Source organism: Vigna radiata, chromosome 9, assembly GCF_000741045.1.
Source record: "Vigna radiata var. radiata cultivar VC1973A chromosome 9, Vradiata_ver6, whole genome shotgun sequence".
Classification (NCBI taxonomy): Eukaryota; Viridiplantae; Streptophyta; class Magnoliopsida; order Fabales; family Fabaceae; genus Vigna; species Vigna radiata.
In genome coordinates, this window is record NC_028359.1 from 1,527,376 (window position 1) to 1,547,154 (window position 19,779).

The window sequence follows — 19,779 nt, forward strand, 5'->3', positions numbered from 1 at the left end:
AAATATAATTTATCGTTACAATGAGATCGAATTACTTTTAACTTAAACCACATACACCATCACTTCGAAATTCACATTATATGTTCATTTACAAGTGGTTAAAAATAAAATGGAATGCCAAATATTTTTTATTACTCTGGTGACGACATTCAGCCGACCAAATTGGTCAAGGAGTTCGTATTTCATTCATGATATATAACCACTGAAACAAAAAATTTCTTATTTCTTCTACTTCAAAATGAGTTATAAAGCTATTTATCCATAAGACACTGATTTCATTACAATTCAAGGATGATGACTACAAACAAAAAAAAAAATCTTTTATATCAAACGGTGCTCATGTGAAATAGAATATCACACATCAAACACTTTTGCATTGTACCTGATAATATCATAAACCAAATCACCCCCACTTCTAGAAAGATGGCAGAAACTCCCTCTCCCTCAGAGTGAGAGGCAACATGTAAAACTCTGCCAGATATGCAAACTGTAAAACTCTGCCGGATATGCAGCAGCATATTCAATTTAACTAGCTCTCCTGGAAGAATGTGCGGATGAATCAGATTTTTCAGCCAGATAATGCTCAAGCATATCCTCCTCCTCGTCATCTGCCGAGACAAACATACAACACTTACAAACTAAGAGGATTTGTTTGAAAGAAACAGAAAGAATGAGAAGTGTACCTTCAAAATCATCTTCATCAAAGTCAATATCTTCCTCGTCCTCCACATCAGATTCCTCATTGACAGCAGCCACACCTTTCTGTGAATGAACAAAAATAGCTGGTATATTTATATATGTTCACAAAATTTAAGAGAATTATAATGGGAATTAGATTCTAAAAAACATGATCCATTAACCAAGTGCGATGGTTAATGGAATTTTAAGAGAATTATCCGTTATGGATTGTTCTACAGGCAAGATTAATTAACAAGGAATTTTGGATAACAACCGGGACCTATTAGACACTGCTGTGGTTAAATTTTGTATGAAGTAAATTTAGAGGTAACTGAGCCACCAGTGATAAATTTTACATCTCAAACTTTGCAATAATAATCTCAACTCTTTCAATAGGAAGGCACCATTTTCCAACAAATTCTATAGTCCGTGGACCTTTTCTCAGACATTATCAATTAACAGTTGGAGTTTCTTTTTAACTAAATATAAAACAATTTCAGGTTAATGGTTTAGTTTAGCAGAAAGTACCAAATTCCCTTGAGTTGTAAAACGTTAACACAACAAATATTAATTTAGGACAACTAGGTACGAATAAGAATAGTTAGGAAATGAAGGTACCGCTCTTCCACTTTCAAACCATTGTCTACCACTGAGCTTCTTTTCCTTAGGCGCTGTGAGCACAGATTCGGGCATTAGCCTGAAATTAGAACAAATTGATTTAGCATTAAAAGGAAAGTAGTTGCAGTAGATTATCAGTAGTTTCAAGTTAGAACTCGTGAACAAAAATAACTTGGGTAAGAGATTGACTAACTCGTTAATGATTCTACATTTCAAATTTATAATCCACCCACCCCCATTATCTTTCCCCCGTCTTCTTCCTACTATATATGATACATACATTTAAAACCCCATCAGATAATCACGAATCAGGTGTCGTTACATGGACTTGTGAAGTACATTGATTAGCCAACAGAACCTTTGTCTTTCAAAATTGTGGATATGAAAAGACTTAAAAAACTAAAAGGAGCTTACTTGGCTCGTTCCAATGCTAGTTCTGCTTCAAACCTTTCTCTCCATGCCAAAAATGTTTCAACAGTAACTGGTTCTCCGTGGGGTATCACTATCTAAAATGTTAGATAGATAAAATTATCAGGGAGCTTTTAAAACACACTTTCATAAGCAAATGCATGAAATTATAAAAAGAACATATTGCAGAGGAAATACGACATCCTAAAATGAATCCAGTTACTACAATAACTAATATGATAATTAAGAACTACAGGACAATCCTTTAGAAAACATTAGTAGACAGGTAATTATATGAAAAAAAATTAAATGCCTAGTCTACAATTCTACATGATCATTTACTAACTGCAATCTAGTGGGAAAGCTTTTCTGACAATCCCAAAGGAGGAAATCAGACAATTAAAACATCTACCACATAGGATAATAAACACTAGTGATTATTGAATGCAATATATTACAGAGAAAATGATTATTTTCCTTTATAGTAAAAAACATAGGAAGCTACGAGGCATCTAAGCTAAAATAATATCTTTCACTGACCAGATCTACGATTAAAAAATTAAAGCATCAAATCCAAATGCAAGGTACAAATATTATTGGAGATAGCGTAACATTCAGTAACAGTGATCTTGTTAGTATTACTCATTAATTAATGAGCCATGAATTTTAAGTTTAATAACTGGAATAGAGCAATTTCTTAAAAGTATAGGATACATACGCGAAGCATACATTAGCCTAAGTAATTAAAATTATAGTCAGTGTGTAACAATAATAATTTTAAAACGTTTTAGGGATAACAAGAATTACACCTTCAATAACTTTCTTATGTTATTTTTGTGTGTGGAAGTTCATTTTTATGTTAGATATTATAATATGTTTTCATTAAAAAATGTTTGTAACATTGCTCTCTCTTCTTTGGTAATATTGGTGAAAATCAGATAATTTTAAATTTTTCTATTACAGAAAAAAGTTATTTCCAAATAAGCAAGATTTTACAGATTATGATCAAAAGAAAAGCTAAGAAACTATTTTCTAGCCAGCTTCTGTTTTCCCATTTAACACCAACAATTGAATTGATTAATTTAAACACAGAGCCAGCTCCTACAAATGACTTCTTATTCCATACCAACTTTATCGCAATTTTACTATAAAATTTTTTATTACTTTAGATGATTCAAATGAAAGATAAACTACTTTTCACCCAGCATATCCAACATCCAAAACTAAAACTCATTTCATAAAATTAATTATAATAATCATAGGCTTTATCTATAAGTGATAATTGAAATAGTCTGTAAAAATAATTCAAATCAAGTAGACTAACTAAAACTTCTAAAGAAATTTACAAAACAGACAACATTCTTACATCATCTTTGGCTGCCTCTTCTACTTCAGTACTCCCATCAACAGAGTCTTGACAGAACCGGTCAGACAGCCACTCTTTAGCTGAGGTAACAAGTGTGTATATCATAGCCATACCAAGATTTTCAGAAGCCTGTGGAACACAGGTTTTGCATTAAAATATCCATAGCCTAGCCAGAATCCACCACAAATCTAGAGTTTCATAACCATCAGTTTTTGTGCAAAATGAAAATTCACTAATCACTACAAACATATTAAATTTATAGTGGCTATTAAGATGTCTTTCAATCTGAATAACAACCAGTGCAAGAATAACACACAGACAATATCTGATCAAACATCAAATACCAACACTAAATTGCAAAATGACTACCTCTTGTAGAAGTTTTTCTTTCAAAATCCTTAGATCTTCAACATGTATTCCTTGCAAACTGTTAGTATAAATGAAAAAAAAAAAAAAAAAACATCATAATATTAGTGTTTAATAAAATGAAACGAAAACATCATAATGCACATGAAATTAACAGGACAGACAACCAAAAATATAATAAATATTACAAAATTATAATAGCAATACTAACCTTTTCAAATTTAAAAGTGGAGGTTCATCGGGATATCTTTCTGTGTGTGAAAATATCAAAGCCAGTTGAGCTGAAACAAAAACATCAAATGCGTCCTTCATACATTATGCAGTAAAGAATCTCCACCCAAAAGTAAAGTAGTATCTTGGGAAGAAAAACAAGATATTCAAACATCTAAAGTACGTGTCCGATCAAATTGAACACCAACATGGAAAAGAAAATATACTAAAGAGAAAGAAAACACAAACCTGGATTAGTTATTGGCCCATCAGTATCATCGTCCTGTACAGATGAATAGTATTTAGATAAATATAAGGGTGAGTTTTGCTAAGTTATTTGATTGGGAAGACGTCTCAGTTCCCTACGTAGATTGCATCAGTCGGGGGAAGTGTAAATAAACCCAACTTCTAAATCTCCTAAAGCTAAGACTACAGCAAACTTTGCAAAACAAGCTACATTTAACCAAAAGATGAAATTAATATTATTCCAATTTATTTCAACGAGTGTCATCAGTGTGAAAATGTTATTCTCTTCTTCTTAACAACAGAAGAATTTCACTAAATAGAAAAAGAAAAGTAAACTAGCATTCCAAATATATGGATTAGAACAACACAAAACACCAAATGTCTCATCATAAATAAGCTGCATAAGAGGAACTATCATGGTTATCCATGCCATGAATTTCACCAACATAGGCACTTCCCACCAGGTAAGAATGAGGCCAGCTATATGGAGTACGAATCAAACAAACCCACTATGTTCTGTTACAAACCAACCCTTCAGACTTGCAAGAAGTACATAAAAAAGGCAAAACACGATAAACCATACTAAAAGGAGTAACATTTACCTGCGCAACAACCTTTATTTGGAAGCACCGACTGGAAGTATTTAAGCCACTTTCACCAGGGTGTATTTCTACCATGGAACGTCAAACGAAAATTAAGCCTTTTTTTCTCAGTGAAGAAAAATTCCGAATGCCAAGTAAATTAGCATGATAATGAAGAAATATTTTAAATGTCATTCATATAAAAACAAACCTTTGAATTCATCCATAAGTATAGCTTCTAATGCTTCAATCTCCATATCTTGTTCTTGTTTGAAGTCTGCGTAAGAAAACACGGCAACAAATAAGTCCTAATTAACGCTGTTGGGAATTTACCCAGAGTCCAAACATAATTGAATAATCAATTTTCAACCAAACCCATAGAATAAAGTTAACATATCATGTAATTGCAAATGAAAAACTTTAAAGAGGGGAAAAGTAGAAAGATTAAGATTAAAGAAATACCCGTCATGGTTGGAAATTGATGCGAGTGAAAGTGAATAGAAAGGCGACGTCAGGGCAGCATTACAACTAGAAATAGCACTGTGTAGAGGGTGTAGCTTGGCACAGAGAAACCTAACAACTGAAACACTGCTTCCTTGAAACGGTACGTTTTAACGAGGGATTCGAGCAGTAACGAGATTTAATCCCTACGTTTTTTTAGCTTTTTGTGTTTCACGGAGTTAGTGTATTCTTTAAATTTAAAATAAGTGTTTTTAAAATAATTATTTATTTGAAAATATGTAGGATGGATTTGTTTGTGTGTTTATTTTTAGTAAATAAATAACTATTTATTCACTAAAAAATAAACTTTTTATTTTTATGTCAATGAGTGAATGTTCTTTTTTATAAATAAATTTTGTTTGCTTTTTATTATATATATATATATATATATTCTTGATATTCTTTTTTAACCGTTTATTCTCTAAATCTTCTCTTCGTGTTTTTCAAAGTTCGCTTATAGTTTTTCTTCGTGTTTTTCAAAGTTCGCTTATAGTTATTATAGTTATTATAGTTAGAGTATTAAAAATCATATTTATTGTACCTTATTATAATTTTAGTACTAAAAATCATATTTAACCTTTTTAAATAAAGTGGAATATTGATTATGCTAAAGAATTTTTATTTTCTTTTAATCTTTTATAATCTTGTCATCAATCACTAACATTGTTTGAAGTGCTCTTAATTCTTAAGATTTTAATATTTTTGTTCGTATGAGTTTTTTTTACTTTTTTTTTATAGTATAAGCTGTCAACTCTTATATTGGTCTTTTATAAAAATCATAATTCACTTTATATTAATGAAGTTAATTTAATTTAATTTTTTTAATTTTTTTTTCATTATTTATTGATTGTGTCTTCAGCATAGTTAACAATTGCAAAGCATAATAAGATTTCTCGAAAACATTTTCTTTAGAACTCGACTTTAATCATTTAAGTTATTACAAATAACATGTTTGGCATTAATTTTTTTCGTAACTCTTTCTTGGTCATTTAGTTAGGGTTCTGTTAGTGTAATTTTTCCTTAACCGTTCACGTTAGACCATTCATTAAGGGTTTTTTTATATAACTTATTTTGCATAACAAAGTGATTCATATAATATATGGGAGGGGTTTTTAGAATCCTTCCTTAATCGTTTAGAATCAACACACTCGATTTGCAAATAATGACTTTGAATATGATTTTATTGCTTGCTTTGGATGTCTCGTTAAAACCTCTCTGGTCAAAACCTTTTTTATAATTTTGTTAAGTTATTGTCGATAAATTGATGATCATTATCAATAATGATCGTATGAGGAAGACCAAAACAACATACGATGTTTTTCCATACAAACATCTACACTTGTCGAGAGGTTATGGTTTCCAAAGTTTCTGTTTCTAGCCACTTAGTGAAACAGTCTATAGGCATGAGCATAAACTTCTTTTAAGCATGATCGAATGAGAAAGATCCAACAATGTTCATTCCCTATTGGACGAACAATTAGGGGAAGGATATGTTGTGCAATTTTGAGGGGACATCTTAACATTATTAACATACGTGCTTTTGACACCTTTTACACTTCTCAATAAAAGTTGTTGGATATGTTAAACTTAAACACTGAAAAATGCTTTTAATATTGTTGACCCTTCTAACACAATTTCAACTTCTTTACTTTTCTTATTAGATGATCCATCAAAGTAAAGTTTCCAGGTTTAATCTGAATGGTCGCCTTGTCTTTACAATTCAACAAAAAAATGTTACGAAGTGTTGGCCTCTAACCGAGCCACACAATTCAAAATGAAGGTCAAATTCCGACAAACGAACCAACTGACCATTTGACCAGTCAAGCATGACTTTCTTATAATCTTTGCAAATGGGTGGTCTGTTTGAACAACCACTTGATAACTCTGAAAGTAAGGCCTTGACCACCTTGTAACAGTGCCAATGTTACCTTTTCAATTTGCTGGTAACATGTCTCTGCATCCTAGAATACCGTATCAATGAAACACACAAGTTTTTGCTTTAAAGCTTTTTGAATCATGGTTGCACTTATAACTTCTTTTATTACCACTAAGTACATTTGCAATTCATGTATTCATTTCAGTGAAAGCAGATTCACACCGATCGTCCCACTTTTAAGAAGTTTATTTATTCATTATCTATAAGATTGATATGTTTTTCTACAAGTCTAGCCATACACCTTAAGAGGGAGGTCAAATGTCCAATTAGCCTTTGCACTTCCTTTAAGCTTTGTGGGTTTCTCATTTCTAAAAACCGTCACACTTATCTGAATTCGCTTCTACGCCACAAACGATAAGTATTAAGCATGAGAACTTGTTTTCTCTAACCCCAAAGGTGAACGTGGAGGGGTTTAATCACGTCTAATATGACTGAACACCTCTTTTAAGTCATCCACATGCTCACAAATCGACCAAACCACTATGTTGTCCACATAAACTTTTATGCAACTCCCTATCTGGTGATGGAAATCTTATCCATGAGACACTAATAGGTTACTCATGTGTTCTTTAAGTTGAATGACATAACTACACAATAATATTTAACACGTTTGTTGATAAAGATGGTTTGGTCCTTGTCCAGATGATACATATGTATCTTATTATATTAAAATAAGTGTCTAAGAAGCTAAGAACTTGATGATCCAATGCATCATCAACTAAACTATCAGTGTTAGGGAGGGGACACACATCCTAAGAGCATGCCATGTTTAAATGAGTGAAGTTTGTGCACATATTCCACTAGTCACTTGCCTTCTTTATTATAACCACATTTGCAAGTTATATGGTGTATATGACAAAACCAACTTTTAATAGTTTTTTAACTTTTGCCTCCTAACCTCACTCCTTTCCTTTCTCGCCATTTCTCCTAAATGATTGATCGAACTTCCTTACTTGTAAGACATGATTTCAAGATGAATGTTTGACATATATACAATTATCCATACAAATAAGTTGATGTTCTCTTTCAAGTACCATGTTCCAATCATTATTGTTTTGTATCTAAATTTGTTTGTTTTTTAAAGAACCAACATTTGCATATATTTATTTGTTTTTGTTCAAGTAAGCCTTTTCTTTTTAAGCAAGTGAGTTTTAAACTTGTTAATTCATTTCCATTTTTTCTTATCACAACAAAACCAACTAAGCAAATCTTTCATTTTCTTGAAATAAGTTTCTTACTATGTCAATTCATGCTTTGAATTTGAAATTAATATTTATTGTTGTGATGATTTTTTGTTCAGACAATAATAATGCGTTAAAGGAAAACACTCAGTGAGATATATAAAACTATAATAATATGCTTATATTTTTGCTGTTCAATTTTGTGAAACATGTATTTTTTTATAGCATGGTAAAGATTCACATTAATGAAATATTAATTTATAGTCATTGTAATTATTTAATTATTATATTGAAACTATACATTCTGTTAATATTTTAATATGTATATAGATTTATTTACACGAAATACAATTTTTCTAATATTGATTTAAATTATAATACAAAATTCCAATTATTACAATTTGAAATACAATACAAATATTCTTTGAATCATATCAACTGCAGAAGTGAATATACCATAAAGGAGCAAACATAATAAAATTAAAACAACATATTTATATTTTTCAATCTATTACCTTTAACTTTAATTTCTAACGGTTTTTTTATCCATTATGTTTTTCTCTTTTCGGCCAATGGTATGCTTGTTTGTTAGCTGTAACTTCATTGAACAAAGATTTTTCACTTTCCAAAAACATAAGCAGAACAGAGGAGAAGGTGAATTGACATTTGAATGTGTTCAACTGAAAAAACAAACACAGAGATTAAAAACCTAAATATCTTACAAATCACACATGGAAGTGTAAAACATTGTAAAGATGAAAATGATAATAAATACATGTAGGCTGACAACAGAGGTGAAACCTGACAACCTGTGTACTACGAAACACTATTTTTTTATTTTCTTAAGAAAAAAAACCCAAAACACCAAAAACGAACACATCGTCACACTGCCTCCCTCCCTGTTTCTGTAGTGTAATGTTTTTTAATGGGCCATCGCCTAAAGATACCAAATGTCACGTTTTGATCCAAACAACAACCCCAACTCTCAACCCCTTTCTCTCTCTCTTTCTCACGGAAAGAAAGAAACCGCTTCTCTCTTTTCTTCTCTCTCTTTCTCACTCACTGCTACTCACTCTATGTGTCCGTACCCTCTGTGTTTGCCACGGATGACCACCACCATCCTCTAGTAGAATGTAAAAAACCCTCACTTTCAAGCTAGATCCCTTCTCCCCTTTTATCCTTACCAGCTCCTAGATCTTTCACCCTTTTCTACCTGCATGCACCATTACCAATTCTAATGGGGTTTTAGCCTCTTAGCCTTTCTGGGTTTCTTCTGTTTTGCGCAAAAGCCAGGTTTTTGGGCCCTTTCTCAACATGGGTACCTCTGCAATGATGGCGCTTTGGGATTGATATCCTCTTTTTAAGAAAAGAAGGACAAAGGGTTTAAGGGTTTTTTTCCTTTTTAAATGGGTAGCTCAGGAAAGTCGAACGTGAACGGAATCGATGCGTCGGTGGGTGGGTTGGTCTGGGTCCGGCGAAGAAATGGGTCATGGTGGCCGGGTCGGATATTGGGTCTTCACGAATTGTCGGAGAGTTGTTTGGTTTCTCCGAGATCGGGTACTCCCGTCAAGCTCTTAGGTCGTGAGGATGCAAGCGTGTCAGTCCCTTCTTCTTTTTTTTGTCTCAACTTTTTTTAATGCTTTTGCTTGTACTCATGTCTGAACTTTTTTCCCATCTATTTTAATCCTTAATTACTCAACTTTTCTTAATGTTTTTGCTTATACTCACGTCTGAACTTTTTTCCCATCTATTTTCATCCTTAATTAGAAAGTGTTGGAGTTGTAGCTGCATGATATGAATCATATAATATTGGTTTGATCATTGAAATTTTTTATGGTTTTTTTGGGTGGTGTGAGGGGGGCAGTTTTTTGTTGAAGTGCCATTTTCACTGCAGATTAGGGAATTGGGAATTAGAGATACGCAGGGCAAGTTTTTATGTGTCCTTAATGAGATGTTGGTTTTTGCCAGTGATGTGGACCATTGCTTTAAAGTGATTTTCTAGGTAGTTCTGGTTCCTCTTATTATAGGATAAACTTGTTTTTCTTTCAGTTTCTTAATTATGTTACCTCATCTTCTCTGTTGAGTAAGTGTTTTTCCCCAGAGTTAGCTGAGAAATTTTTTAGCCATTGAGCTTTGGAGCTTTTAAAACTGGAAAATGAATATTATTGGTCTACTTAAAACTGTACAAGGCGGAAGAGGTATTAAAAGGTCTTTTCCAATAAACTTCTTTTGATGAGACTGAGACTTATAAAGTTGTTTTCTCTATTGTTCAGATAAGTGGATCCAATGTACAGGTTGTCATGACATAGGTCAAGAAATCACCTTGTACATGCATCCGGAATGTTAAATTGAACGATACAGACTTTTGGAGGAAAATTATGATCACTACTTCCTATATGGCCATATAGGCTACAAACAGATTTTCAGAATAACTAGATCTGTTTAAGAACTTGGTTGTTGTCACCACTATTTTGGATGTGGGTTTTCTTTCCAGCAGAACTGTAACCTGTTTGTTAATAGGGAACTTAACCCATTTTCCACTGCAACTTCAAATTTGATTTGTTGTCATTATATAAAAAAACTATAGCTTGTGTAATACAGTTGACTTTCTCAAATTTGTTTGAGTTATTAAGGTGCATTTAAATTTGGATAAGGTCTTATTTTGAGAAAAACTGCTCTGTGATATAGGGATTGGTATAATCTTGAAAAATCAAAGCGGGTAAAAGCTTTTCGCTGTGGAGAGTATGATGAGTGCATCGAGAAGGCAAAGGCATCAGCTGCTAATTCAAACAAGAAGGCAGTGAAGTATGCTCGCAGGGAAGATGCCATTCTTCATGCTCTTGAACTAGAGAGTGCTCACATGGACAAAGAATCATTAAGTTTGTCCTCTGGATTGGATAAACCTGGTAGTGAACATGGAGAATCAGCTGGGGAATTACCACTCATGTCTAACTCTGAAGATGTGACTGATGATTTGAGTGACTCTGATGACAATTCTAATTCAGCTCCGGAAATGTCGCAATCTGTTATATCTTTTGAAGTGCCTAATCACAATGGTTCTTTAAAGATGCATTCAGTGCAAGGAAGGAGGAGAAGAACACCTAATGATTCAGAAGATGATGGATCTGAAGGAGTCAAGCGAATGAGAGGACTTGAGGACTTGGGCATTGGTGTAGTGTCGAAGAAAAAGGTCCAAGGTACAGGTGCAACTGAGATTGGTCAGCACATTAGTGCTTCACTCAACAATTCTACCACAGGGAACTGCCTGGCAAATGGAACATCTGTAAATGGTGGTAAAGGTTATTCTTCAACATTGAAAAGGAAGAGATCACAAGTGACAAATGTTCACGAGTTTTTGAAACGGAAAAATCGACGCCGGCCCTTGACTAAAGTTCTGGAGAGTACAGCCATGGTGTCAGTTCCTGTCATTTGTGATCAGCTTCCCAGTTCAAACAGTTCTCCACTATGCGGGGTAACTGATGGAAGAATTTCAGGATTAGATTCTAATGATTCAAAGAAAACTTTTCCAATGGCAACACATAATTCAGATAGTACTGAGGCTGCTTGTGAGAATGGGACTTCATTAATTGTTCCTGACCATGGTAGTGGAGATGATGGTTCACAAATTAATCATGGGGTCAAGGAGAATGAAACTTGTGGCCAACCAGGGCTAGTTGGCAAAGATTCTCCTGATAAACTATTTGATGTGCCGTTTGTTGGGGTTCTTGAGGAGGAGAAACACACTCCGGGTATGCCATAGCATCTGAATATCTATAGCATATTCTCTCCAAGCAATGTGTTTGCACGTATAATGTTTACAATTTTCATCAAAATGCCTTGCGGTTTGTGATCCCCCACCCTCGCTTACTGATAAAATTTTCTTTACTTTTTCTCCAATACTTAATTTTCCCTTTTATTTTCATACTAGATTTAGGCCTTTAGATGGTATGTTGTGAAAGCAAGCCAAATAGTTTGTGTTGTGAGGCCCTAGCCACAACATATAAGTTAGAAACGAGATGGGAATGTAAGTAGTTCCTGGAAGAGGCACAGTGATCATACATACATATTGATTAGAACAGTTGAATAAACTAGGTTGAAGCATGGTTTTATTGTTGGCTTCTTTGTAAGGAGAATATTGAGATTCATTGACCTTTTGAACAAGTGGCACTTGTGTTGCTCATTTTTCAGAAACTGTTTTATCTGATGTGTATAATTTTCCCCCTTCCCCACTGTGAGTTGCTTTTGTCTACTTTTTCATTGCTTATGTCCCAATATCATGTGTGCAAACTGATTATTTAAAGTTGCATTACTGAGCCCTAGTGTAAGTGTAAATATATTAGTTTTACATGTGATTGTGTTCCTTTCCAGAGTTTTGCATATTTATTGCTATCCATTTTATATTTAATCTATAAAAGCCTCGTTGAGACTTGAAAGCTGTAAAATATTGCAAGTTATATTTTGTCTCTAGTGCTTTAGTTTAGCCGTACTACAACTTTACTTTTTTGTGTGTCCTGGTTTGAAAAGATGTGGGCTGGATAATTGACATTCACTGTTGTGTTTTCTTTTGCCAGCTTTGTCACCCATTTTGGTTTCATGTTCACCTGACAAGCCTCAAGTTAGTGCATTGGGACAACAATCTTGTAATGTTAGTCAATGTGAAGCTGTGTCATTGAGAGACGAGGGCAAGAACGAACCTGGTTGTACCAGTTCTGCTGCTGGTCACAATATTGTTGGCCATAGACAAGACAAAGGTAGTTCAAAGTGGCAGTCAAAAGGAAAGAGGAATTCAAGACATACAAGTAAAAATATAAAACATATCTCAAGAAAATATGTGGACACAGACCACCAATCCAGTGCTTCTTTGCCAGGAATAGGAAATTCAGATGGAACTTCTTACCAGGGTGCTGGTTCTAAAGTTGATTGGAATGGAATGGATGCACTGCATACTTCATACAATTGTAATTCTCAAGTTAAAAGCAAACCTGTAGCAGAAGGCCAACTAGAAGGGTTTCGGGACTTGAACAAGCATATCAAGGCTACAACAACAGAGGCAAAGCTATTACCTGATGGATCTCTCACACCTCAAAGATTACTTCCTTATCGCCATTCACGCTTCACTGTCAACTCCAGATATCAAATGGCAGATTTCCCTGGAAGAAACTATTGTTCTGATGCTTCATTATACGATGTTAAGCTAGAAGTTAAATCCAGCTACCGGCCACAACACGTTCCATTGGTTTCTCTTGTGAGTAAACTGAATGGCAAAGCCTTCATTGGGCACCCTTTGGCAGTTGAGGTTTTGGAAGAGGGTCATTGTGATAAAATGTTGAGTGGCAGTGGATGTGACATGGAAGCTAGTGATGTCTTTTGCATGGCCAAGCCAAACTTGGTAACCGGAAGAATACATTCCAAGAATTCGACGCGATTTTCACCTAAATCGTCGAAGATGAAGAAAACAGGACTGATGAATAAAAAGATCCGGAAGTTGTCTTCATTGACAGGTCACAAACAGTCAGAAGAGGAGAGAAAACCAGTGGTAGATAAGCTCAAAGGTCCTGTCATAGCTTGCATTCCCCTTAAAGTAGTGTTCAGTAGGATAAATGAAGCAGTGAGTGGTCAAGCACGGTCTACGCACCGGGCATTACCAACATCATCGACCAACCCATGACTTGTGTTGTTGGGAAGGATTTACAATGAATGGTGGTGCGGATAGTTGCTTCTTTGGTAATTTGAGAGATTTTGGTTTACTTCTGCAGACCATTATATTATCTACTTCTTTTAACTATATGCACAGTTTGCAGCCCCACAAATTCTGCCATGAAGGTTGAATCTTCTGTACAATTTGAAGACCATTTTCATGTAGAACTGTAGGTGTTAAATCATCTGAGGCTTCTCTTTGGCTCTGTAAATAATGTAACATTGGATGAGGTGTAAAGAGGGATGATCTAGTATTAGGTGTTTTACCTGATATTAGGTTCTTAAAAAGTAATGAATTAGGATGTTACGGAGGTTCAATAACCACATTTTATACTCACCTCTATCAATCCTACAAGGCTAAAAACAAACAAAAATGCAATTATGAGAACATTTGGATCAATCCCCATTTCAATTTATTGTGTTTTGTATGCAAACTTGTTATCACATCAATACATAATGCAGGTTCCCCACATAAAGTTCTCATCTTTCATCTCTGCATGTTTCTTCTTTATTGTGGGTGTTCTTTCATCGTTCTAAGTATTTAACCTGTTGTTAAGTAGCATTCAAAAGAAACAAGAGAATAATTATTCTACTACAGTATCATGTTGGAATATTGATAGTTCTAGAACAAAACGATGTAACTGTACTTTTAATTTTGGTGTTTCTTGTTCAAACTGTTCGTGTTTATTCCTCATCGTTTTCCAATTGATTGAATGAAGTATCTCAGCCAACTTTTCATAAAAAGATTCTTACAAATATATTATATATCATTAACTTGTGTAGGAAAAAATGTAAATAAAAAGTATAGAATTATATTACATTTTACCTTTTTATTTAAGTATTTTATTTGGAATTATATTCATCAACTATATGTCAATTTTTGTATGTAATTTTTTTGGTGAAAAACTTGCTTTGAAAAATTAATAAATTATAACAATCAACCAAACTATGAAAATCTCATTAATAACTTTTATAACGATGAATAATCTATATCAGTAAACTAAAATTACAAACAAGATAAGAAAAATAGCATGTATTTGAATTTGCTTAGATTTCAAGATTTCTATTTTACTCTATGAAAAAGTTATCCATCATTTTTAATACAAATAAATTAATTTAAAATATGTTCAATGAGAGAAATGGTTATTATTGTTTTTTTTTTTTTTAACAAAAGATATAAGGAATAGTAAGATTAAGATTTTTATTAATATGTCTTGGTAAAATAAATTAATATTTTTGATTACATGTTAATGGGCTATGTGAATCAGATCCAAACCAACCCTTCACGGATCTTGATTACGGATTAACGGGTCGAACTTCCGAACCCGGTTAGTTCATTTTGATAAACTTAGGGTTTCTTCACTGTCCTATATAAATATAGAGCCTAACGCAAAACCCTAGTTGTGAGTTGCAGGTAGAAGGAGCAAATGGCGACTGTTCCAGGGCAACTCGTGTGGGAGATCGTGAAGAAGAACAACTCCTTCTTAGTGAAACAGTTCGGAAGAGGGACTCAGAGCGTCGAATTCAGCAGAGAGTCCAACAATCTCTACAACCTCAATTCGTACAAATTCTCTGGTATGTTGCTCTCTCTAATTTTTATTTTTATCGTTTGGGGAAAAAAATGGATAATTTTGATCTTTGAAATTGGGTACTCGAAATGCCAATTCTTTTCGTGTTATAATATTTGGGTAGGTAGGTAGAGTTTGGGCATATATTGAAATTCTGAAACTTCTAAAATGTTGTTTTTGTCTTTGATCACCGAGTTTGCGTCGTCTAAGAAATCTTTTATGGATTTTATCACACTGTTTCAATTGTTTTAAGTTGAATTCGTTCTTTCACTGGCATGTTAGGTTTGGCAAACAAGAAAACTGTTACCATTCAGCCTGTTGGTAAGGATCTATCTGTTTTGTTGGCTACAACTAAGACAAAGAAGCAGAACAAGCCTGCTTCATTGCTCCACAAATCTGTGATGAAGAAGGAGTTCCGTAGGATGGCAAAAGCCGTTGAAAATCAGGTATATGAAAAAAAATGTCTCTTAAAGCTTCGTGGTTTTTATGTTTTTGGTATGATCTTCTCGTTCTAATTCCTTATCGTTTGATTCCTTTGTTATTTCCAATAACTATTCCGTTCTTTAACGTCCTAGTTGTAGACGCTTACACCATAATTTTAGTGACTGAACACTTCTAAGATCTCAACATTGGTGTCATTTTCATATGTGAAAACAAGATTTATGTTGTTGATGCCCATAGGTTTGGTGGAGTTAATGCTTGTGCGTTTTTAATTTGGTGATTATTGTGCCTTGTTTTGGGCGTATTGTGCGCTAAACAAATGTCTTTGGGGCTTTTGCCTCCAAGACTCAGTGGTGGTGATGAGCCTCTAACATATAAGAAGAGTCCTTTTTTAGGGTTTCTTCAATGCAATATACATGTTACGCTTGGCTTCTGAGCTTCGACCATTCATGAATTTATTCTTCAGAGAATTTGATTCTATTATTACGTCAAATATATTTTTCTTGTTTGCTTTATTTTCGATTAATTATTGTTTGCTTTAATGTAACTAAATTCAAATGGAATTTGTTCTTAATTTCCTTATATTAGTACATGTTTTTCCTATTATCCAGTCATTGCACAGTCACGAGGTGACATCCATGGTGTCATTTTAACTAATGCGAAGAGAAGTTTTGTAATCGTTCTTTGATTTGTAGAAGTTACCTAAGTGTATGTAATTTGGATCTGGTGATTGTTGTGTATTGGTTGGGCAATGTACCTTTCTGGAGTTTTGCCAGCAAGACTCAGCAGCGGTGATGAGCCTCTAACATATAAGAAGAATCCTTATTTTTGGGATTCTTTAATGAAATATACATGTTACGCTTGGCTTCTGAGCTTTTTATTATTCAGGAATTCATTAACCCGATTTGTTTTACTGGTTATTCATTCTCTAGTGTTATAGCATCTAAAATTTCTTCAATATATATGGCCTTCGTGTGAATTTGCTCGCTCCAATGAGTCAGCCTATTTCAGTTTTTTTGCATTGACAACAGTACTGCTTTTACTCTTAATTTTTAATCGACTTATTCTTGCACATCTCTATTTGGTTTTAATGTTATCCAATTTCACGCCGTTTCTTACTTAATGGTTGCTCTTATTTTGTGAATTGTTGCTGCAAATGCTTTTTGTGCTATTACCTTGTATATTACATTTATCGGATTTCATTTTCCTAAAACAATACAACAAATTTCAGGTTGCGGATAATTACTACAGGCCTGATCTTAAGAAGGCCGCCCTTGCAAGGTTGAGTGCTGTTAACAGAAGCCTCAAAGTTGCCAAGTCTGGTGTGAAGAAGAGGAACAGACAGGCCGTGAAGGTCTCTGGTAGGAAGTGAAAGGGAATTGAGACCGAGTTAACTTGCATTACACCCTCGTTTTTGCCCTCTTTTTGTGATTTTAGAACTCCTGTCTAAATTTCCTGAGTTGTTTTGGAATATGCAATTATTTATGAAGTATTCAATATGAACTTGAACTAGTATTTCATAGCTTTCATATTTATTTGTTTCTTGGTATAATCGCCTTATGGTTGTTTCTTGAAGGTCAGCTGAAAAGTGGCTGGTTTTTATTGCTTGTTATTAGCATTAAAATCCCTATTTAGAAAGATAATTTTACTTTTTCTTCATTCTTCACTCTGATAATGAACTCATTTTGTTTTAGAACTTTAAACCGGAGTTGGTGCGAGTTTTGGGGTTGTGAAACATGATAAACACAATTGCACAAGTGGTTGTTTTTGTGATGTAAATATTGATTTGTTAATCAACTTAAAAAAGGGGATCTTTGGTGTGAAAAAGAGATTTTGCCATTCCGGTCTAGCGTAAAGCAATTATTTTTCGCCGTTGCAGGAAAAGATGACAAATATCATAAGTTGCAGCACAACTGATTCACTGGATGTTTGTGAAAGCAAGTTTGAACACATATAGCTTGAAAATAAGAATAACTATATTAAGATAAAAAAATATTTGAGCTATTAGTGCTAACGGAACAAGTGAGATTGTAAGATTATTAACAGGTTTAAATCTCTTTTTGGTTCCTAATAAGTTATAAGCAGATGTTCAGTTTAGTTCTCGTTTTTTGATTTGAAATAATGTTTTTGGTTTCTATCTTTAGATTGTTCTGATTTGTTTCTTGATAATAACAGTAAATTGCTCATTGTACTTTGAAAATTGTTCTTTGTATTTTGACCATGAACATAAAAAAAGGATTTATTTGATATATCTTTTATAACTTAGGAATCAAATGTTTATATTTTTAAAAGTGGGAACTAAACTGAACATCCGCTCATAATTTAGGGTCAAACCATTTTTGTATGGTATTTCATTTGATTAATCATGGTCCAATGTTGGCTTTCGGTTAATGAATATCGTCGGAGATAAAAAAAAAAGGCTTATATTTGTTTTTTCCTTGCGTAGCTAAAACTGCCTAAGCCACTATTAGTTGTTCAAAAAGTCCGAATTAGTGACTAGCTAATATTCAGCTCTTCAGAAGTTTCGCACCTAGTAAAAAATTTGGAGGGGATTTGCAAGGTACACCTCGTCACAAAAATAACAGTAAGTATAGAAATTTTAGCATATAAAGACAACATCTAGAAACTAGAAAATTTCCTGCCTTCAGTTTCGTTACATTACATCTATAAATGAATGTTCTGTGTTGATGTCTGATGTTGCTAACATTTGGTTCTGTCATGGTCAGGCTTGATGGTTGACTGACTTGTCCATGCGTGACGATCACGGTAGTCTTAAACCTTCTGCTGCTTAGTGTTAATTAAAAAACATTTTGATTACAAATTGAATATTTGCTTTCAACCTCTTTCCTGTTTTCTTAATGAAGTTTGGTATGTAAAAAAATGTTTGTTTTGAATTTTCCCAAATAATCAAACTATCTACCGTTCTTCTAGTAATTGTCTTAGTTAAGTTAACGCGGTCTATGCTAATAGTACTGAAATTTTCCTCATTGTCATTGATGATTAGTGCTGAAATCAAATTTTGAAAGGTAAACAGTTTTCTGTTCCTATGGATGCCAGCCTTCATATATCATATTCAACACCACAATGTTCATCTTATATACACAATAAGAAGATATTGTCTTCGTTTAGTAATTAAATAGTTAATTTTTGGACAAAAGGAGGAAAATTAGAAAAGAAAATTGAATATTACAAGGTACTAATTAAACTTGCTAAGGAATCCTTAGAAAGAAGTGTTGACAAAGTCTAAAGTCAATGAAAGCACATTATTACACGCATTGGAATAGCACGTTACTTGTCTTAGTGTAATTCCCTAAGCTTATAAATTATGTTAGATGCAATACAAAGTTTCATAATTAGTTTGGTACTTACTGTATCATAATCTCTCACGCACTATTCTTCTGGCTGCTGACTACACAGCAGCCATGTCTGTGAAGAAATCTGTGTCTCTGAATGGTGGCAGTGCCATTGCCAACCTTAAGGGCAAGAAATCTTCAAAACGTAGGCGTTTTGATCGTCCTTTGTCCTCGGTTGAATTGTCTATGGAACCAGGGAAGCAGCTGAAGGACATGGATTCCAACAAGTTGAAGGCTGATATCAAGAAGTGGGCTAAGGCTGTTGTTGCTTATGCACGCCAAATCAGTGGCAGTTTTGGAAAGACTCGTGGCTAACTCACATTCAACATGATGGAATAGCACTTTGTTGCACAAGGGCAAGATCACAGACACGGGCATTGGATTTTGTTAATGGAAGAAATGTTGGTAAAGTATGAAAATGAGCTTTACATTAAATGGTTGTACCTAGAAATTTGTGCATATTATATATGTTCAAGTGGTGAATGTAAATTGTTTCAGAAGCAGGGTGGATCAAATGCTTGTCTTTGGGAGGGTCTTGCATCCATTTGTGTTATGATACCTTTTGTATCACTGTAAATATATGGTAAATATAATCTGGAATTAAGAAGTAATATTTTACTCTGCATTGA

At 33.7% G+C, this 19,779-nt stretch overlaps 4 protein-coding genes across 4 annotated transcripts; 3 read left to right on the plus strand and 1 right to left on the minus strand.

The window, feature by feature from the left end:
• Nucleotides 1-196: 196 nt before the first annotated feature.
• LOC106773559 (RWD domain-containing protein 1) lies at nucleotides 197-5,112 on the minus strand. Its single transcript, XM_014660253.2, has 11 exons — nucleotides 4,936-5,112; nucleotides 4,685-4,750; nucleotides 4,495-4,562; nucleotides 3,896-3,929; nucleotides 3,648-3,717; nucleotides 3,440-3,497; nucleotides 3,071-3,199; nucleotides 1,711-1,802; nucleotides 1,297-1,375; nucleotides 684-762; nucleotides 197-608 (listed from the first exon to the last, which is right to left on the minus strand). The coding sequence occupies exons 1-11, from the start codon at nucleotides 4,940-4,942 to the stop codon at nucleotides 526-528; spliced, it is 765 nt and encodes a 254-aa protein (XP_014515739.1). The 5' UTR covers nucleotides 4,943-5,112; the 3' UTR covers nucleotides 197-525.
• Nucleotides 5,113-9,010: 3,898 nt separating this feature from the next.
• LOC106774176 (uncharacterized protein At1g51745) lies at nucleotides 9,011-14,222 on the plus strand. Its single transcript, XM_014661059.2, has 3 exons — nucleotides 9,011-9,688; nucleotides 10,780-11,840; nucleotides 12,663-14,222. The coding sequence occupies exons 1-3, from the start codon at nucleotides 9,498-9,500 to the stop codon at nucleotides 13,757-13,759; spliced, it is 2,349 nt and encodes a 782-aa protein (XP_014516545.1). The 5' UTR covers nucleotides 9,011-9,497; the 3' UTR covers nucleotides 13,760-14,222.
• Nucleotides 14,223-15,178: 956 nt separating this feature from the next.
• Nucleotides 15,179-17,312, plus strand: LOC106773004 (60S ribosomal protein L28-2). The gene is made up of 3 exons (XM_014659665.2): nucleotides 15,179-15,363; nucleotides 15,639-15,802; nucleotides 17,029-17,312. The coding sequence occupies exons 1-3, from the start codon at nucleotides 15,216-15,218 to the stop codon at nucleotides 17,167-17,169; spliced, it is 453 nt and encodes a 150-aa protein (XP_014515151.1). The 5' UTR covers nucleotides 15,179-15,215; the 3' UTR covers nucleotides 17,170-17,312.
• A 213-nt stretch (nucleotides 17,313-17,525) lies between these two features.
• Nucleotides 17,526-19,745, plus strand: LOC106772988. The gene is made up of 2 exons (XM_014659647.2): nucleotides 17,526-18,563; nucleotides 19,215-19,745. Exons 1-2 carry the CDS (start codon nucleotides 18,548-18,550, stop codon nucleotides 19,463-19,465), a joined length of 267 nt encoding a protein of 88 aa, XP_014515133.2. The 5' UTR covers nucleotides 17,526-18,547; the 3' UTR covers nucleotides 19,466-19,745.
• The last annotated feature ends 34 nt before the right edge of the window (nucleotides 19,746-19,779 follow it).

Bases quoted from the DNA above. Each gene is read 5' to 3' on its own strand.
- LOC106773559 (XM_014660253.2), bottom strand. The intron at 3,498-3,647 runs GTTAGTATTGCT...TTATACTAACAG, and splicing joins CCACTTTTAAATTTGAAAAG to TTTGCAAGGAATACATGTTG. The intron at 3,200-3,439 runs GTAGTCATTTTG...TGTGTTCCACAG, and splicing joins AAGAAAAACTTCTACAAGAG to GCTTCTGAAAATCTTGGTAT.
- LOC106774176 (XM_014661059.2), top strand. From the start codon at position 9,498: ATGGGTAGCTCAGGAAAGTCGAACGTGAACGGAATCGATGCGTCGGTG. The intron at 9,689-10,779 runs GTCAGTCCCTTC...TCTGTGATATAG, and splicing joins GGTCGTGAGGATGCAAGCGT to GGATTGGTATAATCTTGAAA. The intron at 11,841-12,662 runs GTATGCCATAGC...TTCTTTTGCCAG, and splicing joins GGAGGAGAAACACACTCCGG to CTTTGTCACCCATTTTGGTT.
- LOC106773004 (XM_014659665.2), top strand. From the start codon at position 15,216: ATGGCGACTGTTCCAGGGCAACTCGTGTGGGAGATCGTGAAGAAGAAC. The intron at 15,364-15,638 runs GTATGTTGCTCT...CTGGCATGTTAG, and splicing joins CAATTCGTACAAATTCTCTG to GTTTGGCAAACAAGAAAACT. The intron at 15,803-17,028 runs GTATATGAAAAA...AACAAATTTCAG, and splicing joins CAAAAGCCGTTGAAAATCAG to GTTGCGGATAATTACTACAG.